This window comes from Erpetoichthys calabaricus, chromosome 2 (assembly GCF_900747795.2).
Source record: "Erpetoichthys calabaricus chromosome 2, fErpCal1.3, whole genome shotgun sequence".
NCBI classification, from domain to species: domain Eukaryota; kingdom Metazoa; phylum Chordata; class Cladistia; order Polypteriformes; family Polypteridae; genus Erpetoichthys; species Erpetoichthys calabaricus.
The window spans coordinates 230544365-230564634 of record NC_041395.2 but is presented as its reverse complement, the minus strand read 5'-3'; the positions used below and the strand labels follow the sequence as shown (position 1 = coordinate 230564634).

At 39.1% G+C, this 20270-nt stretch overlaps 1 protein-coding gene across 8 annotated transcripts in view; it reads right to left on the bottom strand.

Moving 5' to 3' along the window:
* The window catches only part of plekha1b (pleckstrin homology domain containing, family A (phosphoinositide binding specific) member 1b), a 268696-nt gene that overhangs the window by 146642 nt on the left and 101784 nt on the right, over positions 1–20270 (bottom strand). For all 8 annotated transcript variants that reach the window (XM_051922852.1, XM_051922853.1, XM_051922854.1 and 5 more), the window contains exon 3: positions 11685–11741. In XM_051922852.1, the coding sequence (XP_051778812.1) occupies positions 11685–11741 (57 nt within the window). The remainder of the gene's footprint in view (positions 1–11684; positions 11742–20270) is intronic.

The window sequence follows — 20270 nt, the reverse complement described above, 5'->3', positions numbered from 1 at the left end:
TCTAAACACTAGCGTGGTGTATGTGCCCAGAAAAAGTCTAACTGCATTCTCGTACCATTGCTCGCATACTAAAGTGTCAGCAGGTATTTTTCATGACATTACACATGTAATTTGTGAGCATGTCTTTGACGATCAAACAGAGGAAGCTCTGCAGTTCACTTGTGACTTTATACTGTAGATCTGGCTCTTACATACAAAGGATGGTGCATGTGCCCAAAACATTAACATTTAAATGTTACTTACATAAAAGCCAGAGCTAATGTTATTTACCTTGAGTTATATACTTACACGACGAGGGTTCTACATCGGATCAAGAATGTACTTTTGCCATCGCTGTACTTTGTATATGTACATGGGAAGCTCTGCACTCGAGAATCGTCGGCATGAGTTGAGTATACCTCTGTTATAGTGCGTCTATGTGAAAATAGCAGCGTCAAATGCGGGTTGAGGTGGGGGGGTTTCCATTTTGCTTGACTTCACACTCTATACAACTCCAAGCTACTGACACGCAGGTAAACAGATTTGAGCTGAGAAAACTGCGCCAGTGGGGGATGTGATAGCAGGCTGATTGCTGTTTGCTGCTTATCGATATATTTACAGGACAAAAGACGCTGATGGAGAAGTGTCAAGCGATTTAAGGTGGGACGGATCGACTAGTTTATTCGTAGGCTCTGGTAATTCTAGTGTTAATAAACTCCTGGGTTGCTTTGGCTGTATGTTTTGGGTCATTGTCCATCTGTATCATGAAACGCCGCCCAATCAATTTGACTGCATTTAGCTGGATTTGAGCAGACAGTATGTCTCTGAACACCTCAGAATTCATTTGGCTGCTTCTGTCCTGTGTCACATCATCAATAAACACTAGTGTCCCAGTGCCACTGGCAGCCATGCACGCCCAAGCCATCACACTGCCTCCACCGTGTTTTACAGATGATGTGGTATGTTTTGGATAATGAGCTGTTCCACGCCTTCTCCATAGTTTTTTCTTGCCATCATTCTGGTAGAGGTTGATCTTGGTTTCATCTGTCCAAAGAATGTTTTTCCAGAACTGTGCTGGCTTTTTTAGATGTTCTTTAGCAAAGTCCAATCTAGCCTTTCTATTCTTGTGGCTTATGAGTGGCTTGCACCTTGCAGTGCACCCTCTGTATTTACTTTCATGCAGTCTTCTCTTTATGGTAGACTTGGATATCGATACGCCTACCCCCTGGAGAGTGTTGTTCACTTGATTCACTGTTGTGAAGGTGTTTCTCTTCACCATGGAAATGATTCTGCGATCATCCACCACTGTTGTCTTCCGTGGACGTCCATGTCTTTTTGTGTTGCTGAGTTCACCAGTGCTTGCTTTCTTTCTCAGGATGTACCAAACTGTAGATTTTGCCACTCATAATATTGGGAGAGCTCCTTTGACCGCATGTTGTCTGTTCACAGCAAAATATTCCACATGCAAGCACCACACCTCAAATCAACTCCAGGCCTTTTATCTGCTTAATTGATAATGACATAACGACGGACTTGCCCATTTCTGCCCATGAAATAGCCTTTGATTGTTCAATTACTTTTGAGCCCCTGAAATGAAAGGATTGTGTTAAAAAAAATGCTTTAGTTGCTTCACATTTTCATGTAATCGTTTTGTTCACCCCACTGAATTAAAGCTGAAAGTCTGCACTTCAACTGCATCTGAGTTGTTTCATTTAAATTTCATTGTGGTAATGTACAGAACCAAAATTAGAAAAAAGTTGTCTCTGTCCAAATATTTATGGACCTAACTGTATGTACTTAAAAACAAAGTAATACAGGGGAGATTTAGATAGATAGATAGATAGATAGATAGATAGATAGATAGATAGATAGATAGATAGATAGATAGATAGATAGATAGATAGATAGATAGATAGATAGAATTCTGTCTAACAAAGAAATTGACAGAAATGTTCAAAACTTCAGTTTAACATTTCTGGAATCTAAAAGAGTGCTATTTCTAAAATTTAGCCACTGTAAATGTTCATGAATGAGATGGCAAATACACCTTGATGCTTCATATAAATTGCCAACGGGAATTCAAAATCAATTCTTCTGACCAAACTCTACCAAGAATAATGAAGATGGATACTGATTCACTGATAATAAAAAAATATATTGTGAACCTTACATTTGGAAGGATTCATCCAATAATTTATGAAGTGGTATATGGAAAGATACATGAATCCATAAATGTGATGGTAAAGGGAAAAAATAAATATCACATCCAAATCATCTTATACAAATCTATATATTTTGCTGTTCTTTTCCACATAGGAGCTTTTCACCTGAGGGATATGGTATACACATCAACACTGGTGCCCAACTTGAACACAAACAATTAAGAGTGTCAGTGGTTTGCAAATTGTTTGCAAAATACAAAGACTTTTTTCATTCTGTGGCTCAAACTGTCTTAAGATTTTGAAGAAGCTGATTTACAAAGGAAATAGACGAAGAACTCAAAAGAACATACATAATGGGTGGCTTGAATTCACACATACATCCAAAACAGGTAGCCTCCTGTTTCAGAAAAAACTAAAGCTAAAATCTAATTTTTCTATTGGAGATTTCCTCAACAGAACAAAATAATCAACTTTTGAGAAGTAATCTATGTATCACTACCAGGATGGAAAACCAGTTTAGAAATTTTGACTGGAAAAATGCATAAAATAGTCACTATACAGCACACAGTGAGTCACTGAAAGTTTTGAAGAAATTAGATCTTTGTTTTCAAAAGCATTTCTATCAATCTGTAAATTAAGCCTAAAAAGTACAGTACATCTTTACATATATTTTCAAGAACAAAATGTAACCAGAGGAAACATTATCTGGAGAGGAGAGTTTATTAGAAACATCTTTGCCATTTGATAAATTAGGACCTATAAATATTCCTTCCTCGATCACTAACTTTCAGAAAATATTAAATATGTTGCAGTTGTTCTAGAATATTTTTAATGCATGGCTGGACAGAGCACTACATTTTCTTTTATCTGGACAGTAAGAAAATATTAAATCAAACCAAATACAACACAGATATTTTTAAGATTAAAAAAATTAGTTAATGTCTCCATACAACCAATGATACTATTCTTCAGCAATTCATTTAACACTAGAATTACCAAAGCCTACGAAAAAACTCATAAACCTGGCCCACCTTAAATCCGTTTGCACCTCTCTGTCAGCGTCTTTTGTTTTATAAACGTGTCGATAAGCACATTTACACCTGGTGCAGCTGCATTGTTCTTATAAGTGAGTGGACGTTTCTTGTGGAGAGGGCTTCTGTTCTCTTTCTCCAATGTAGAACCCTTATCCTCATCTGAGTTCACCTCTGTTATAGCACGTCTTTATTTGAAAACAGCAGTATCAGATCGGGGGGAGCGTGAACGAGACAGAGAATAAAACTGAATTAAAAAAAAAAAATGCTAGCCTCACTAGCGATAAACAAAGCTCGATCTGAGAGAGCTTTTTGCTGTTTCTGTGACGGTGGGAGGATAGGATAGCAGGCTGCTTGCTGCTTGTGCTTATCAACACATTTACAACACAAAAGATGCTGACGAAGACATGCAAATGCGTTTAAGGTGGGCTGGGTTTACAAATTTTTTCGTAGGCTTTGGTAATTCTAGTGTTATTAAAACAATTATGACATTGTAATTGCAATCGAATGGAGGAGATCTGTGAAATGAACAAGAACAAGGATGTAGTTTTCTCACACCAAGAAAACATTGTGATAGTTTTGCTCTACTACAACATTCAATGAGTTTTCTGGCACATTAAACTGAACATTTCTTGAACTGGCAAAATTCATCTGTGCCAACAGAGACCCATTAAAGATTTTTAGTACGGATAGCAAGTGGTTGAATAAAACAACTACATTTCTTAATCAAACCAAACAGTAGTTTAAAAACTGAATAAATGTCTTAACTTGTTTACTGAAGTAAGAAATGGACCAACTGCTAACTGCCTTTAGCCTAATATGACAATTACTTAGAGATGGTGTCTTTTAAAAATAAATGTCTTATGAAAATTTTGTTCCTCTTAGTAAGCAAAGAGTAAGAGTAATGAGATTTAAATGTTTCATATTACAAATATTTGCTTGAAAACATTAAAACATGCAATAAAAAGTGTGGGGCTACATGTAGAATATTTTCCAGTATAATTTATATGCAACTAGAAAGTTTTTGCATAAATTGCTTATCAAATTTACAGTGCTCTCCATAATGTTTGGGACAAAGGTACATGTTTCCTTGATTTACCCCAGTTTAAAATTAGAATCAAACAATTCAGACATGATTAAAGTGCACACTGCTGACTTTAGTTTAAGGATATTTGCATATATTTCCATCACACCATGAAGAAATTACAACACTTCCTATACATATTCCCCCCATTTCAGGGCACATAATAATGGTAAATCAAGGAAAAAATTGTGTCTTTGTCCCAAACATTATGGAAGGCACTGCAGATAAATAATGCAAATAGTGTCTAATGTATTCTCAAAATAAAGTGTGCCTGGGACTTTATGTTATTTCAACATTTAAAATCATTTAATATATTTGTCTAGATCCTGTTATTAAATACAGTCTCAAGCGTTTGATGAACTCTGATCCCTTTCCCTTACTTAACTATAATCTATACAAAAGCAGAGAGACTCATCTTCTTTCAAAAGATGAACTACCTGATGAACTTTTACTATACTACTTGTTGGTCTAATAGACAGATTTTCAAAATTATAATTCTACTGGTTTTCCTTTTCCATGACCCTGAATTGGATAAGTGGGTTATAAAATGGATGGATAATTTTCATTTGGCTTAGACTAAGAAACATAACAAGTAAACAAATGTACCATAAGCAGATTTGCACTCAGTAAATTTTCTATGGTACAATCATAATTTTAATGTAGAGGCAACATTAATGCTCTTCCGTTGCTGACTTTGTGGACTTAAGTCTGAAGATTGGATACGAAGATCAGAAACAGAACAGCTGAGGCAACTGTGACACTGGAAACATAGAAAATCAGTTCTTAAAATATAAAGGGCATTTTACAACAGCAACAATGGATTTCCAAAAACATTTTACTGAATAGTGAATTCAACAAAAAAAAGACACTGATTCAATGCAGTCCCACATAATGTGTCACGTACTGTATATACTGCTTACATCATAACCATTCTATTTGAAGTTCATCAAAACCAAACACGTTAATCAATCAAAACTTACTGAAGCTTCAGCTGCTACAGATTCAACTAGTGCTACAGCAGGCGTAAGATGTTAATGAAAGCTATAACAAACAACTGATCCCCATGTGAGGTTTTACTGTTTTACTCAATCTCGTTAATTCCCTGTCATTTAGGACTCGAAACCCCCCCCCCCCCCAAAAGACGACTGGCCCCTGCGCAATTAAAACAAAAATCTTCTTTTAAACTTCTAATCACAGATGACTTACCAGCGGGCTTAGGAATCTACATATTCTTAATTTGACTAAAAGTTCCATCTGGGCTGCTTCATTAAATTACACCTTTCTCTACTGCTCTGAAATTCTAGGAGATGGCAGAATGTTAACTATCTCTGATGGTGTGGGCCGTCTCCACACTCCCAGTTGCTCTATGGAGCCTCTTGAACCCAACACCGTCTGTAATCTAACCAAAGGATAAACCTAGCAGATGAGGACACATACCTTTATGCACCTACCCCTTGTCTGGCTGTGTCAAAGTTTTTTTTTTTAATAATCAAAATCGGTAAAACAACAGTGTCCAAAAAAGTGCAGTGCAGTTAATATATAATTAACCTATAAAAACAGGGTGAAGGTAAAGGATAAAATCAGAATAATAATCATTAAAATTGGAGGTTAAAAACCAGAGACGGTCCATTAAAAAAAGATCCCCAATACCTCCTTTTCAAATCCGCCAACAGGTGCAGTCAACCTTCAAATTCCAGCTCAGGTCCCAATTGCCCGGTCTTTGTCAATCCTGGGGCACCACAAGGAGGCACATGCATCGCTCCTACTCCCAGGCAAACGCGCAGCAGGACTGCCCCTTCCACAGCCTTCTGGTTCCTATAGCCCAGAGACTCATACCCGACCACCACCTGCCTCATTCGTTTCTGCACGGAAGCTCTCTCTGTCTCTGCCTCCTTTTTTCCCCTCCTCTTCTTTTTACTTTAACCTCCTTTGTGTCTCTCCTCCCTTCTTTCTCACTGGCCGGTCTATTTTTTCCTCTTCGTTTCTCTTCCTCATTTGCCGTGCCGGTTCCCCCTTAAATGTCAACATGGGTGCAGCACCTCAATGGCACACCGCAGAAGGCTGATAAAGCAATTGAGACTAACCGCACTCTCATGTGGAGATGTATCTCACCAACCTTCCCCAGCTGTGCGAGCACGCACACGTACAGAGTTTGAACCAACCAGTTAATTATTTACTTATATAGCACGGGCTAATGATTATTAATCTGCAGATTCACTATTCCACACTATCAAAAAAATAATTTCCAGTGTTATGGATAGTGTTTTCATTCTTTAAGTCTCTACAAAGCTCAACCAAAAATGTAGAAATCAACCGAGATGGTTTTAAGTTCAATTATGGAATTATGAGAGTAAAAAAGAATGTAGCATCTTCAAAAACATGAACTTTTTTATATTACTGAGTTTATTAAACCTATTTATGTCTACCATCTTCCTCTGAGTAATTTCAAAAAATCGTATTTATCTATCCATTACCAAACTTGCTGAGCTAAGCAGAGGTCAGAACTAACACTGGGTGAGGTAAGAGTCAATCACAGGACACACTCAGATATCAATCACTCACAAAGGAATAGTTCACAGTCACCAATTAACTTGATGCATATATTTTTTGCATTTAAGAGGAAAAATTGGTCACCCACAGAAAAAGAATTATGCATGCAAACACAGGAACAATGTCCACAACTGTATCTGAAATGAAGGCTATAGGATAACAGCACTGTACTGCCCCAAAAAAAGGTAATTAATCATTTAAATTATTACATTTTGGGAGTACACTGTCAAATACAGTTCTGACTCTACTGGTTATTGGCCACTTGCACACAGTAACTGAGTAATCCTTTAAAAATTTCAGGGTTGTATTGTAATGAAATTGAAATACTGTGTTACTATACTTGAGAATTTTCTGAGAAAATTTCTATTAGGAGTATAAAAATTTTTGGCAACTTTAACATCATTACATTTTTAAATGCAAATTGCTACTTTTACTCTGGTACATTTTACAATATTAAATTAGAAAACAAAAGGGCTACTTAAACATGCACAATCTTACAGGCTTTTGTTGCTTTAGGAAAATTTGTGGAAAATCTGAGGTGATTTTTAAATTTAAATTGGTTCTCTTTTTGGATAAGGAGAAAAGCCAAGCAAAATGACACGTTTTATTGGCTAACTAAAAAGATTTCAATTTTGTGTCATTTTGATTGGCTTTTCTCTATATTCATAATGGCTAACACGGTACAACACCCTAGTACTTTTTGGATAAGGGAAAGTTTAAATGCTTTCTAGTTAAATTAACTGTAATTATGTATTCCCTGCTACTAATATTCACCTTACAAACAGGTTTTCAGTAACAGACTAGCTCCTTCATGAAGGGAGGAAGCTGATAGGTCTGTCATATGCCTTCCCCACTGAATTAGGAGGCAACAATTTAGATGTCAGCTTATGTTGAATGTCACTTCTTCAAAATGCAGTAATTTGGATTATACTTTAGTGATTGTAATACTAATCACTCACAAAAAGATTGTCTGAATTATTTTAGTTTTTTAAGAACATTATTTTGACTATATATAAAATGGGCAGCTGCACAATGGTTCAAGTTCTAAGTTTACATGTTCTCTCTTTGTCAACATGGGTTTCCTTCATATGCTCAAAGATTCAAAGGTATGCAGGTTAGGTGGATTAGTGATGCTACACTGGCCCTTGATATATATGTGTGTATGTGTGTGTGTTCACCCAGTGATGGGCTGGTGTCTTGGCCAGGGCTTGTTCATACCTTGAACAGTGATCCCTCGCTGTATCACGTTTCGACTTTCGCAGCTTCACTCTATCGCGATTTTTTCTCATACACGCTTACATCACTACGCATGGACTTGGATAAAAGTTCTCAGAAAGCGCAACAATGGCTCCTAAACGTGCTGCTTTTTCTAAGCCTTCTGAAAATAAAACTAAGCGCTGGAGGAAGATGCTTACCATCCAGGAGAAGGTGAAACTCTTAGATATGATTAAAGATGGCAAGAAGATCATGGAGGTTGCCCGGCATTACAACCTGAATGAGTCTACTATTCGCTCCATCCGTAAAGATGAAAAGAACATCCACAAAACGGCTACTGTCTCTTTCAACAAGGAAGCAAAGCGTGTCGTGACAAGCCGTAATAAGTTCATAGTGAAAATGGAGTCTGTCCTAGCCATTTGGATCAGCGACAGCCACAAGAAAAACATTCCGTTGGATTCACTGGTCATCCGGGAGAAGGCAAAGCAGCTCTATCAGCGTTTTACAGCGGACGAACCTCAACCAGGACCCTCTTCTGCAACGTTCATGGATTTCACGGCGAGCAAGGGTTGGTTTGAGAAGTTTCAGAAGAGGCATCAACTGAAGAGTGTCGTTCTCCACGGAGAAGCTGCCTCCGCTGACCAGCCTGCAGCAGAGGACTACGTGAACAACACGTTCAAGAAAATCCTTGAGGAGGGCAAGTATCATCCAGAAAGGGTGTTCAATATGGACGAAACAGGACTGTTCTGGAAAAGAATGCCTTCCCGGACATTCATTTTCAAGGATGAGGCCAAGGTCTGTGGCTTCAAGGCGTATAAGGATCGCGTGATTATTGTTATGTGTGGAAATGCGGAGGGATTTTGCTCAAGCCTGCCCTTATCTATAAAGCCAAGAACCCTAGAGCCCTGAAGAATAAAAACAAGAACCAGCTGCCAGTGCATTGGATGCACAACAACAAGGGCTGGATCACGAAGCAGCTGTCATCAGACTGGTTCCACGAGTGCTTCATCCCCCAAGTCAAGCTGTATCTCACGGAGAAGGGACTCGAGTTTAATGTCCTTCTCCTCATGGACAATGCTGGAGGTCATGCGCAAGACCTATCCTACGGTGGTGTGTGGATTGAGTTCCTTCCTCCCAACACCACTTCGCTGATCCAGCCCATGGATCAAGGCGTTATTCGCACGTTCAAAGCCCTCTACACGCGAAACACCCTGCAGCACCTTGTCGAAGGCGTGAACGTTGAGGAGAACTTCTTGCTGAAGGAGTACTGGCGGCAGTATACCATCGCGACCTGTATGAAGAATATCCAGGCTGCATTGAAGGACGTAAAGACGGAGACCGTGAAGGCCAGCTGGAAGATGTTGTGGCCTGAAATTTTCCACGACTGCAGAGGATTCACCCCAGAGGATATAAGCAACTCGGCAGTGGATAAGGCAGTTAGGCTAGCCCACATGCTGACAGGAGAAGGTTTCGCGGATATGACCCACGATGACGTGGATGAGCTGCGGAAGACACATTCGGACCCCTTAACTGACGAGGATCTGGTGGAGAGGACTAAATCTGCGAGTAAGGAGGAGGAGGAGGAAGAGCAGCCACAGGTTCCTGGGGGTCAGGAGGAGGAAGTTGGCCTTACACATGAGCGTCTCTCGCAAGTCGTGAGAACTATTAAGGAAGTACAGGACATGTTTGGCAAATGGGACCCAGAAATGATGTGTGCATTGCAGTTCCAGAATACGCTTGATGGAGCGATAGAACCCTACAAAAGCCTCCTCACGCATATGAAAAGACAGCGCCAGCAACTGCCTATCACGATGTTCTTCAGCCGTGCACCCAGACACCCACTGCCTGCTCCTAGTACTGCTTCAGCGGAAGAAGGCAACGACGCACCTGTGGAAGATACTGCACCACCTCAACACTCTCCTACTGAGGTCGTGCCTTCATAGGTTAGTGGTTGTGTGTAATAACGGTGTGTGTGTAATTAAATGTACAGTACAATAATAATAATATGATATTTGTAACGTCTAATATGTCTTATTTTCTCTAATATACAGTATTGGGTAATACAGTAATCCCTCCTCGATCGCGGGGGTTGAGTTCCAGAACCCCCCGCGAAAGGTGAAAATCCGCGAAGTAGAAACATATGTTTATATGGTTATTTTTATATTGTCATGCTTGGGTCACAGATTTGCACAGAAACACAGGAAGTTGTAGAGAGACAGGAACTTTATTCAAACACTGCAAACAAACATTTGTCTCTTTTTCAAAAGTTTAAACTGTGCTCCATGACAAGACAGAGATGACAGTTCCGTCTCACAATTAAAAGAAAGCAAACATATCTTCCTCTTCAAAGGAGTGCGCGTCAGGAGCAGAGAATGTCAGAGAGAGAGAGAAAAGCAAACAAATCAATAGGGCTGTTTGGCTTTTAAGTATGCGAAGCACCGCCGTATAAAGCAGTTGCAATGAAGGCAGCAGCTCACACCCCCTCCGGCAGGAGCAGAGAATGTCAGTGAGAGAGAGAGAGAGACAGATAAAAACAAACAGTCAAAAATCAATACGTGCCCTTCGAGCTTTTAAGCATGCGAAGCACCGTTCAGCATGTCGCTTCACGAAGCAGCTGCACAGAAGGGAGCAACGTGAAGGTAATCTTCCAGCATTTTTAGACAAGCGTCCGTATCGTCTAGGTGTGCGGACAGCCCCCCTGCTCACACCCCCTCTGTCAGGAGCAGAGAATGTCAGAGCAAGAGAGAGAGAGAGAAAAAAGTAAGTTGGGTAGCTTCTCAGCCATCTCCCAATAGCATCCCTTGTATGAAATCAACTGGGCAAACCAACTGAGGAAGCATGTACCAGAAATTAAAAGATCCATTGTCCACAGAAATCCACAAACCAGCAAAAAATCCGTGATATATATTTAAATATGCTTACATATAAAATCCGTGATAGAGTGAAGCCGCAAAAGGCGAAGCGCGATACAGCGAGGGATTACTGTACGCGTGTAATGGTGACTAACGGGTGTTACTTCATGTCTATAGAGGGCTCTAATAATGTTAAAAAACGTATTTAGAAGGTTGTAAACAGGTTTTCTATACTCTAACTGTGAAAATATTCGATTTATAAATAAAGAATCCTACTTCGCGAAAATTCATTTATCGCGGTAGAGTCTGGAACGGATTAACCGTGATAAACGAGGGTTCACTGTACATCACATATATCTATCTCAAATAAGACTATTTCCTTAATATATCGGGACAAAATCCAAATTCAAAGTTTATCATCAGGCACCAGCCCCATTAGGAAATACTGAAAAAATTGCTGCTTATTTGTCAGATAGTTCTTGATTTAAAATTACTGCAAAACCTTAAATGACATTATTCATAGTAGCACAAGATGGGACAAGACCCAGACCAAAAAAATCTTTTATAATATTTAAAACTACTAATTTTTAGTAAATATGATTTTCACTATATTACACACATGACAACACACTTTAACAAAAAGGCACTACATAAATAAAATGTATTATTACTAAATGTAACATTTATAGCATTACTCTTATTATCATTGTCACAATAAAAAAGAACTGCCATTCCAATCCCTCTCACTGCAAAAATACAAACTCAAAATAACAATTAAAATATTATAAATTATCTCAGAAAATTTCCTTACCTTTGAAATATAAGTTAGTTTGAGGGCACCAACAAATTGCGTCCCAGATGGCAAATTCTAAAATAACAAAACAATTTTTTCAGATTTTCATCAATGAACAAAAATGATTAAGAGTAACATGATGGTTAATGCTTTTTTTTCCTCACACCAAACTTACCACTCTACTATGCTCAGGTGTAGTGTGTTAAGTGACATTATTTGTATACCCTTCATACGAAGTATTACAGCATACAGTGACACGAAATAACGTTTCTTAGAACTGCAGCACAAACTACTGTATACATAAAGACAGAATAAATGTAACACAGGTAAGGAACTATACTACACTATAAATAGCTAAACTGATAAGTGAATAGACAGTGATAATTTTAAATAGACAGTAATACATACATACAGTACACAAATAACTAATAATAAAAAAGACATAAATAAGAAAGTAGGAGCAGATCTAAGGGTAGGGGTGCAGCACAATGTTCAAGAATCCAGACAGCCAAGGGGTAGACGTTGTTGCAGAACCTGGCCAAACTTGTTCAGATGCTACAATACCTAATGCCAGACAGATGTGGACAAAGAGAGGGGAGAAAGTGGTCCATGGCAATCCCACAGGCTTTGCAGATGCAACACTTTATAAATATGTCATTAAAAAAGGACAGAGAGGTCCAGGTGATCTTTTCTGCTGTATACACTGTGTTGTAGAACTTTATGGTCAAAACTGAAACTGGTCAGACCTCTCTAAATGATGTCTCTGTAGTCTGTAGAATGCTTTCTTCCGCTGCCAAAGGAAATGGAGACACTGGTACGCATTCTTGGCTATGGAAGTGGTGGTGTTAATTGACCAAGTAAAGTTAGCTGCCAGGTGCAGACCAATGAACTTCATACTCTTGACCAATTCCATAACAGACCTCTCAATGTGCAGTGCGGTGTGGATAGAATGGGCCTTCCTGAAGTCAACAATCATCTCTTTCCTCTTGTCCAAAGTAAGAGACTGGTTGTTGCGCATGCAACAGTCCACCAATTGCTATAACTCCATTGTGTAAGCTGACTCATACCCATTGCTGATGAGACGCACCACTGTTGTATCATCCGCAAGCTTAATGATGATGTCAGAATTGTACGCAACCATACAATCGTGAGCAGAAGTGAACTGAGTACACAGCCACGGGGGGCACCAGTGCTCAGCATGATAATACCGAAGATGGTTTTTCACATGTGGACTGTCTGAGGTCTATCTGTAGCTTAAGTATAATTTGCTTGACTTGTACTTCATATATGATGAAATACAATCTAACATCCTATTAGCCTTCCCGATTATTTCCGTATACTGCGAGTGAGTCAAATAAGGAGTAATTTCAAGTGTCAAACCTCTATGTATTCAGATCTAATTTTTTTATTTCTATGTGTAATACCTTAAACTCTTACATTACATTTATCTGGCATAAATCTGCCCAAATATGAATGCTGTCCAGGTCCGTCTATAATAATTTAGCCAATCCTGAATTTTCTAACCTTCCTCTTGGTTGGGTATCACCTGCAAATTAAAACAACTTCTTGTACATGTTTTTAAAGACTGTTTATATATATTAAAAGGAGCAGCGGCCCAAGTACTGTTTCTTGAGGGACACAACTTTTAACATCACTTAATTCTGAAAAAGTTCTCCTCACCATAACCTTTACTCTCTATGCATGAGGAATTTCCATAAAGATTAGAAGCTAGCAAATTTCTTTTTGTTTCTTTTTATTTTCTTAATATTGCCTACTATGATTGAGGTAATTAATTAAAGCGTAAAACCTTATGAACCAACAGGTATTCCCCGTTTACCAAAGATTGTTAACTGCAGCATAAGGCCACTTATCAATTTTACAGGAAGAACTGCCATTCGATTTACATATTTAATTGCAGAACACAGAATCAACAAATAAGTTACTAAAAACTAGTGTTTAAGTTACTTCAAGTATTTAAACACACTCTTTTCAGTTACTAGTGTCAAGTGAATTTAATGATTTGGAAAGTGATTCATAAAAAAAAAAACCTATCATTGTTTGAAATCTATACTAATAAAAGGCAAAGCCCAGACTGACTGACTGACTGACTCACTCACTCACTCATCACTAATCTCCAACTTCCCGTGTAGGTAGAAGGCTGAAATTTGGCAGGCTCATTCCTTACAGCTTACTTACAAAAGTTAGGCAGGTTTCATTTCGAAATTCTACGCGTAAAGGTCATAACTGGAACCTGTTTTTTTTCCATATACTCTAATGGAGGAGGCGGAGTCATGTATCGCGTCATCACGCCTCCTACGTAATCACGTGAACTGAAAACAAGGAAGAGATTTACAGCACGAGTCAAACGTGGGAACGAAGGTAAATGACGTTAATTGTTCAGTGTCTTTTAATACTGTGTAAGCATACATATTAACACATGCAATTAAACGTGTGCATTTACGGGGTGATTTCTCAGGCTTAAAAGCTCGCCTTTTATTAAAAAGGTACATGCAAACTGTTTTCATACTGAAGGGCACAAACCACGTTAGATTTCAGCCGTTAAACGCGCAAAAATGTCGGTACACCAGATAAATAAGCACAACATATTATCAGTTGTATTGTATGCTTACAATATATATAGAAATGTGTTAATCATTGAATAATATTATGGGATGGTGTTTTTCGACTCGCGCCTTGATTTAAACGATTGCATGTCTTGGTGGGTTTACGTAGCTTATTGTCAATATCTTTACACCTCTTTTTAAGACTTAATTTAAAAAGGTTTTCTTTTCTTACTAATTAAAATTTAAAAGCAATACTTCACCGCTGCGAGGCACTCTAGCGCTGACGTCCGAGATTCGATTAGCGTAAGCGAGTGCAGTGAGTGTGTACGCCTGATGAGCCAAGAATAAGGGGGAAACACGTTTCGCGTACTCTTTGAATTATTTGACAGTAAACTATTTTCAACCATTCTATGATCTGCTTCTCACAAATGAAGGCACCGTGGCTTTTGTTAGCTGACTTGCTGGCCAACCATAAGCGTTACCTGGTAGGTAACCACCCACTCACTTCACTCCCTTACGGGAATCGAACCTCGGACGTCAGCGCTAGAGGCGAAGCCCCTAAAATTGTGCCACGGCATGTGGTTCATTTATTTGACAGCATGTAGATCGGGGTAATTACATTCACGAATTGCATTCGTAGTCTGATTCACAATCTGATTGTATGGGTGGTTACCTACCAGGTAATGCTTATGGTTAGCCAGCAAGTCAGCTCGAAGTGATCACTCGCAGTGAAGGAAGCTTCACAAAAAAACAGATCCTTTACAAATTGTTATTGGTATATTTTCCCTCAATTTAAAAAGGTTTTCTTTTCTTCTTAATAAAAATTTAAAAGCAGTACTTCGCCGGTGCAAAGTGCGGGGATTTGAGCAACTGACGCATACAGACATATTCATGAGTACAAGTACTTCGGAAAGAAAGCACCATGTAAACCTAAAGTTTAAATTAAGTTCACAGACCTACAAAAGGTTGCAATTGATTTGAGGCAAGATTGCTTTTCTCCTGTACAACTATACGTTGCATTCTTAACAGTAAGCTTGCACGGCTTGGTCATATTACAACCGGAGTGCTGAACTGACAACGTGGTATACAAACAGAACTACAGTAATCCCTCCTTCATCGCAGGGGTTGCGTTCCAGAGCCACCCGCGAAATAAGAAAATCCGTGAAGTAGAAACCATATGTTTATATGGTTATTTTTATATTGTCATGCTTGGGTCACAGATTTGCGCAGAAACACAGGAGGTTGTAGAGATACAGGAACGTTATTCAAACACTGCAAACAAACATTTGTCTCTTTTTCAAAAGTTTAAACTGAGCTCCATGACAAGACACAGATAATAGTTCCGTCTCACAATTAAAAGAATGCAAACATATCTTCCTCTTCAAAGGAGTGCGCGTCAGGAGCAGATGTCAGAGAGATAGAGAAAAGCAAACAAATCAATAGGGCTGTTTGGCTTTTAAGTATGCGAAGCACAGCGGCACAAAGCTGTTGAAGGCGGCAGCTCACACCCCCTCCGTCAGGTTTCAGAGAGAGAGAGAGAGAGAGAGAGAGAGAAAGACAGAGAAAAACAAACAAGCACAAATCAATACGTGCCCTTCGAGCTTTTAAGTATGCGAAGCACCGTGCAGCATGCCACAGAAGGTAGCAACGTGAAGATAATCTTTCAGCATTTTTAGACGAGCGTCCGTATCGTCTAGGTTTGCGAACAGCCCCCCTGCTCAATCCCCCTACGTCAGGATCAGAGAAAGTCAGCGCAAGAGAAAGAGGGAGAAAAGTAAGTTGGGTAGCTTCTCAGCCATCTGCCAATAGCGTCCCTTGTATGAAATCAACTGGGCAAACCAACTGAGGAAGCATGTACCAGAAATTAAAAGACCCATTGTCCGCAGAAATCCGCGAACCAGCAAAAAATGAGCGATATATATTTAAATATGCTTACATATAAAATCCGCGATGGAGTGAAGCCGCGAAAGGCGAAGCGCGATATAGCGAGGGATTACTGTATATGTAAGCTTATAAGTACTGCCTTACTTCTCTTTAAGAAAGGAAGATGTAATGATACTTGATTTAAACGATTCCATGTCTTGGTGGGTTTGCGTAGCTTATTGTCAATATCTTTACACCTGTTTTTAAGACTTATTGACTGAAACGGGCTTTCACGAAAAAAGTTAGGGCTTTGCTACAGCATACACCCTCCACAAGTTAAGGAAGTAAAAATAAAAGTATATATTTCTGTTTTATTTAAACCTTTTAAGTTCGTATGCATAGCCCCATTTGGCTGTTTTAGTTTTTTTTTTTCTTTCTTCAGTAATATTTAATCTCCTTAAAGAAAAAGAACATATGCATTTTACTTTTTTTGTATCTCTTTAGTAATATTTTAGTGTAAAAGGATAACCAGTATTTAAACCTTTTATGTTACTTTATAAAGTTATTTTACACAATGTTCAAAAATTAATAAGAAAGCTACATATTTTGGCAGCTGCTGCTTTAATTTTCAATGAAATGAAAAAAGCTCTCCAAGAGAAAACCTCAATGAAGAAGAAACAGTTTGCACTATCTAAAAAGGAGAAACCCTCATTTATAAAGGTTTGCTGCAGATGACTTAACTGAAAATAAATGAATAGTTCCTATGTGTATAATACACATTTATCTATTTTACTTATGCCTTTATTCCAGCAACTTGCAACATCTGAGGTACAATTTGTTACATTACTTTTGTTTTTTGCAGCACAGGCAGGTGAAGTGACTTCCTCAGGGTCACACAGTGGTGTCAGTACCAAGATTTGAACTGACAAGCTCCGGGTTTGCTGACATATTACTGAAGAAAGAAAAAAAAACGAAAACGGGCAAATAGGGCTATGCATACAAATGTCCATCCATCCATTATCCAACCCGCTATATCCTAAATACAGGAGCCAATCCCTGCCAACACAGGGCACAAGGCAGGAAAAAAAACCCAGGGCAAGGTGCCAGCCCACCTCAGGGCGCACACACCCACACACCAGGGACAATTTAGAATCGCCAATGCACCTAACCTGCATGTCTTTGGACTGTGGGAGGAAACCGGAGTACCCGGAGGAAACCCAGACAGACACGGGGAGAACATTCAAACTCCACGCAGGGAAGCGAACCCGGGTCTCCTACCTGGCACCTTTCACTGCGTCACCATGCTGCCCGCATACAAACTTTAAAGGTTTAAATAAAACAGAAATATATACCTTTATTTTTACTTCCTTAACTTGTGGAGGGTGTATCCTATAGCAAAGCCCTAAGTTTTTTCATGAAAGCCCTTTTCAGTCAATAAGCCTTAAAAACAGGTGTAAAGCTAAACTTGCAGCACCACTATTCAATTACACTTGCCTAACGCCTCTCCTAAGGGGACATACTGTGGGATCTAGGCATCAGTCAAAGCACCAATCACAGGCCCGATTAGAAAGCGGGAAGCTGTGATTTGTCGTCTCCCTCCCATGTAACAATCACAAGCCGTGTTACAACGCACTATGTATGTATGTATATATGAAGAGGATGGATGGATGGATGTATATGTGTATATATATATATGGATGTGTATATGTGTGTGTATATATATATATATATATATATATATATATATATATATATATATATATATATATATGTAGATATGTGTATATATGTATATGTATATATATGTTTACATAACCCGGGTTCGCTTCCCGGGTCCACCCTGCGTGGAGTTTGCATGTTCTCCCCGTGTCTGCGTGGGTTTCCTCCGGGCACTCCGGTTTCCTCCCACAGTCCAAAGACATGCAGGTTAGGTGGATTGGTGATTCTAAATTGGCCCTAGTGTGTGCTCAGGAGCAGGGAGAGAGAGAGAGAGAGAGACAGTTTGTTTTTCAGTCAAAAATCAATACGTGCCCTTCGAGCTTTTAAGTATGCGAAGCACCGTGCAGCATGTCATTTCAGGAAGCAGCTGCACAAAACATAGCAACGTGAAGATAATCTTTCAGCATTTTTAGACGAACGTCCGTATCGTCTAGGTGTGCGAACAGCCCCCCTGCTCAATCCCCATACGTCAGGATCAGAGAAAGTCAGCGCAAGAGAGAGAGAAGAGTAAGCAAAGAGTAAGCAATCTAGCTTCTCAGCCATCTGCCAATAGCGTCCCTTGTATGAAATCAACTAGGCAAACCAACTGAGGAAGCATGTACCAGAAATTAAAAGACCCATTGTCCGCAGAAATCCGCGATATATATTTAAATATGCTTACATATAAAATCCGCGATGGAGTGAAGCCGCGAAAGGCGAAGCGCGATATAGCGAGGGATCACTGTATATGTATATATATATGTTTACATAACCTCTTTAACACACTACTTCTCCGCTGCGAAGCGCAGGTATTTTGCTATAAAGAATATAGCGGACAATGGTTTAAAGGAGTACATATTTAAAATTGGTGGCAAGAATAAATTGTTTGGCAAATGAAGCTCTTCATAAAGAGCTAAATGAACACATCGAAGAACTGTTAATATACTCTTTAAAAGCAAGATTAGAGAAAAAAAAAAAACACAAAATTACCAGGAACACGACGGGGACGTAGCAGCTTATTGTTCTCATTACATCTTTGTATTTATATGGCATGTTCAATGTTTAAACGTTATTGTTAAACTGATGATGTATAAATTAAAATTAATAAGTTATTGAAAGAATATGCATTATATTGAATACAGTTTTTAATATTGTGTACACATTTATATTTCCATGATACAAAAAATTCTAATGGTTGTTTAAATGAATACTACTTCCAGTTGAGAATTTTTTCTCAAATTTCATATCTGTTGGCTTTTTATCATTATAAATATCTATACAAAATTTGAATCGTCTATCTGTAAGCACAACAATAAGCACAACCTAATACAACTAAACACTAGCAATATGTACAACCTAATACTGCACCAAACAGAAGGGCCTGAACAGGTCAGTCTGAATGCATTCTATTTCCAGAATCACTATCTAAAATATTGAATTGAACAACAGAACATAATGCTAATGACACAAATGAAGAGAAAAAACGTCAAAATGAAGCAAACGCTGAGGCACAACAACATGCCAATGAAACACCTCAGCAACTGAGGGCAAAACTTGAAGTTTTCACTAAAAACACTGTATATCTGGAGGTATTTTCTCAAGACAAAGATTAATAGGACTCATATGCCAGTGATACAGCTGAGATAAAGTATTGCCAGTGTCTTCTTACGAAAGCCAGTGCGGCAGCAAGCACAGGTGGGTCCATGTCCTCTGCCCTGGGTTATTCTTAAGAGTTAGCTGATGCCTCTGTAGTAAAGTAAGGTCCACGGCCGGCTGACAAGTAATAAATAAATGACAGTTGACATTCGCGTCTTCGGGTGGGGAGTGGTAGCATGGTCTGAGTGGCTCTGGCGCAAGATGCAGGAGTGGATGGTCCTGCACTTCATGCACATGTGCAGGATCGCCTGTGTACCTCATTAGTGCTGAAGTTGTAGTTGCTGCAGCTGTACCTCGGCCTAGCTTTAAAGAGAAAAGCTGTAGAGTTAGAGGAGGAAAGAAAGAGAGAGAGCGAGGTCATGACTATCGATGATCCAGGTTCAACCTAGACCATCACAGCCTTTCCAAGTTCACGAATATAGTAAAACTGCTAGGGAGTCATCGGGTTACATACACACACACACATATCTTTTGGTAGTCTTCAGATTTCATGATGCCTTGCACACAGTCAAGGCACCCAGTGCCTGATGCAGCAAAACATCCCCAAAACATCTTAGAACCTCCACCATGTTTGACTGCAGGTACTGTGTTCTTTTCTTCGTAGGCCTCATTCTGTTTTCTGTAAACAGTAGAATGCTGAGCTTTACCAAAAAGCTCTACCTTGGTCTTATCTGTCCACAAGACATTCGCCCAGAAGGATTTTGGCTTCCTCAAGTACAACTTGGCAAACTCCAGTCTGGCTTTATTATGTTTCTGTGTCAGCAGTGGGGTCCTCCTGGCTCTCCTGCCATAGCATTTCATTTCATTCAGATGTCGACGGATA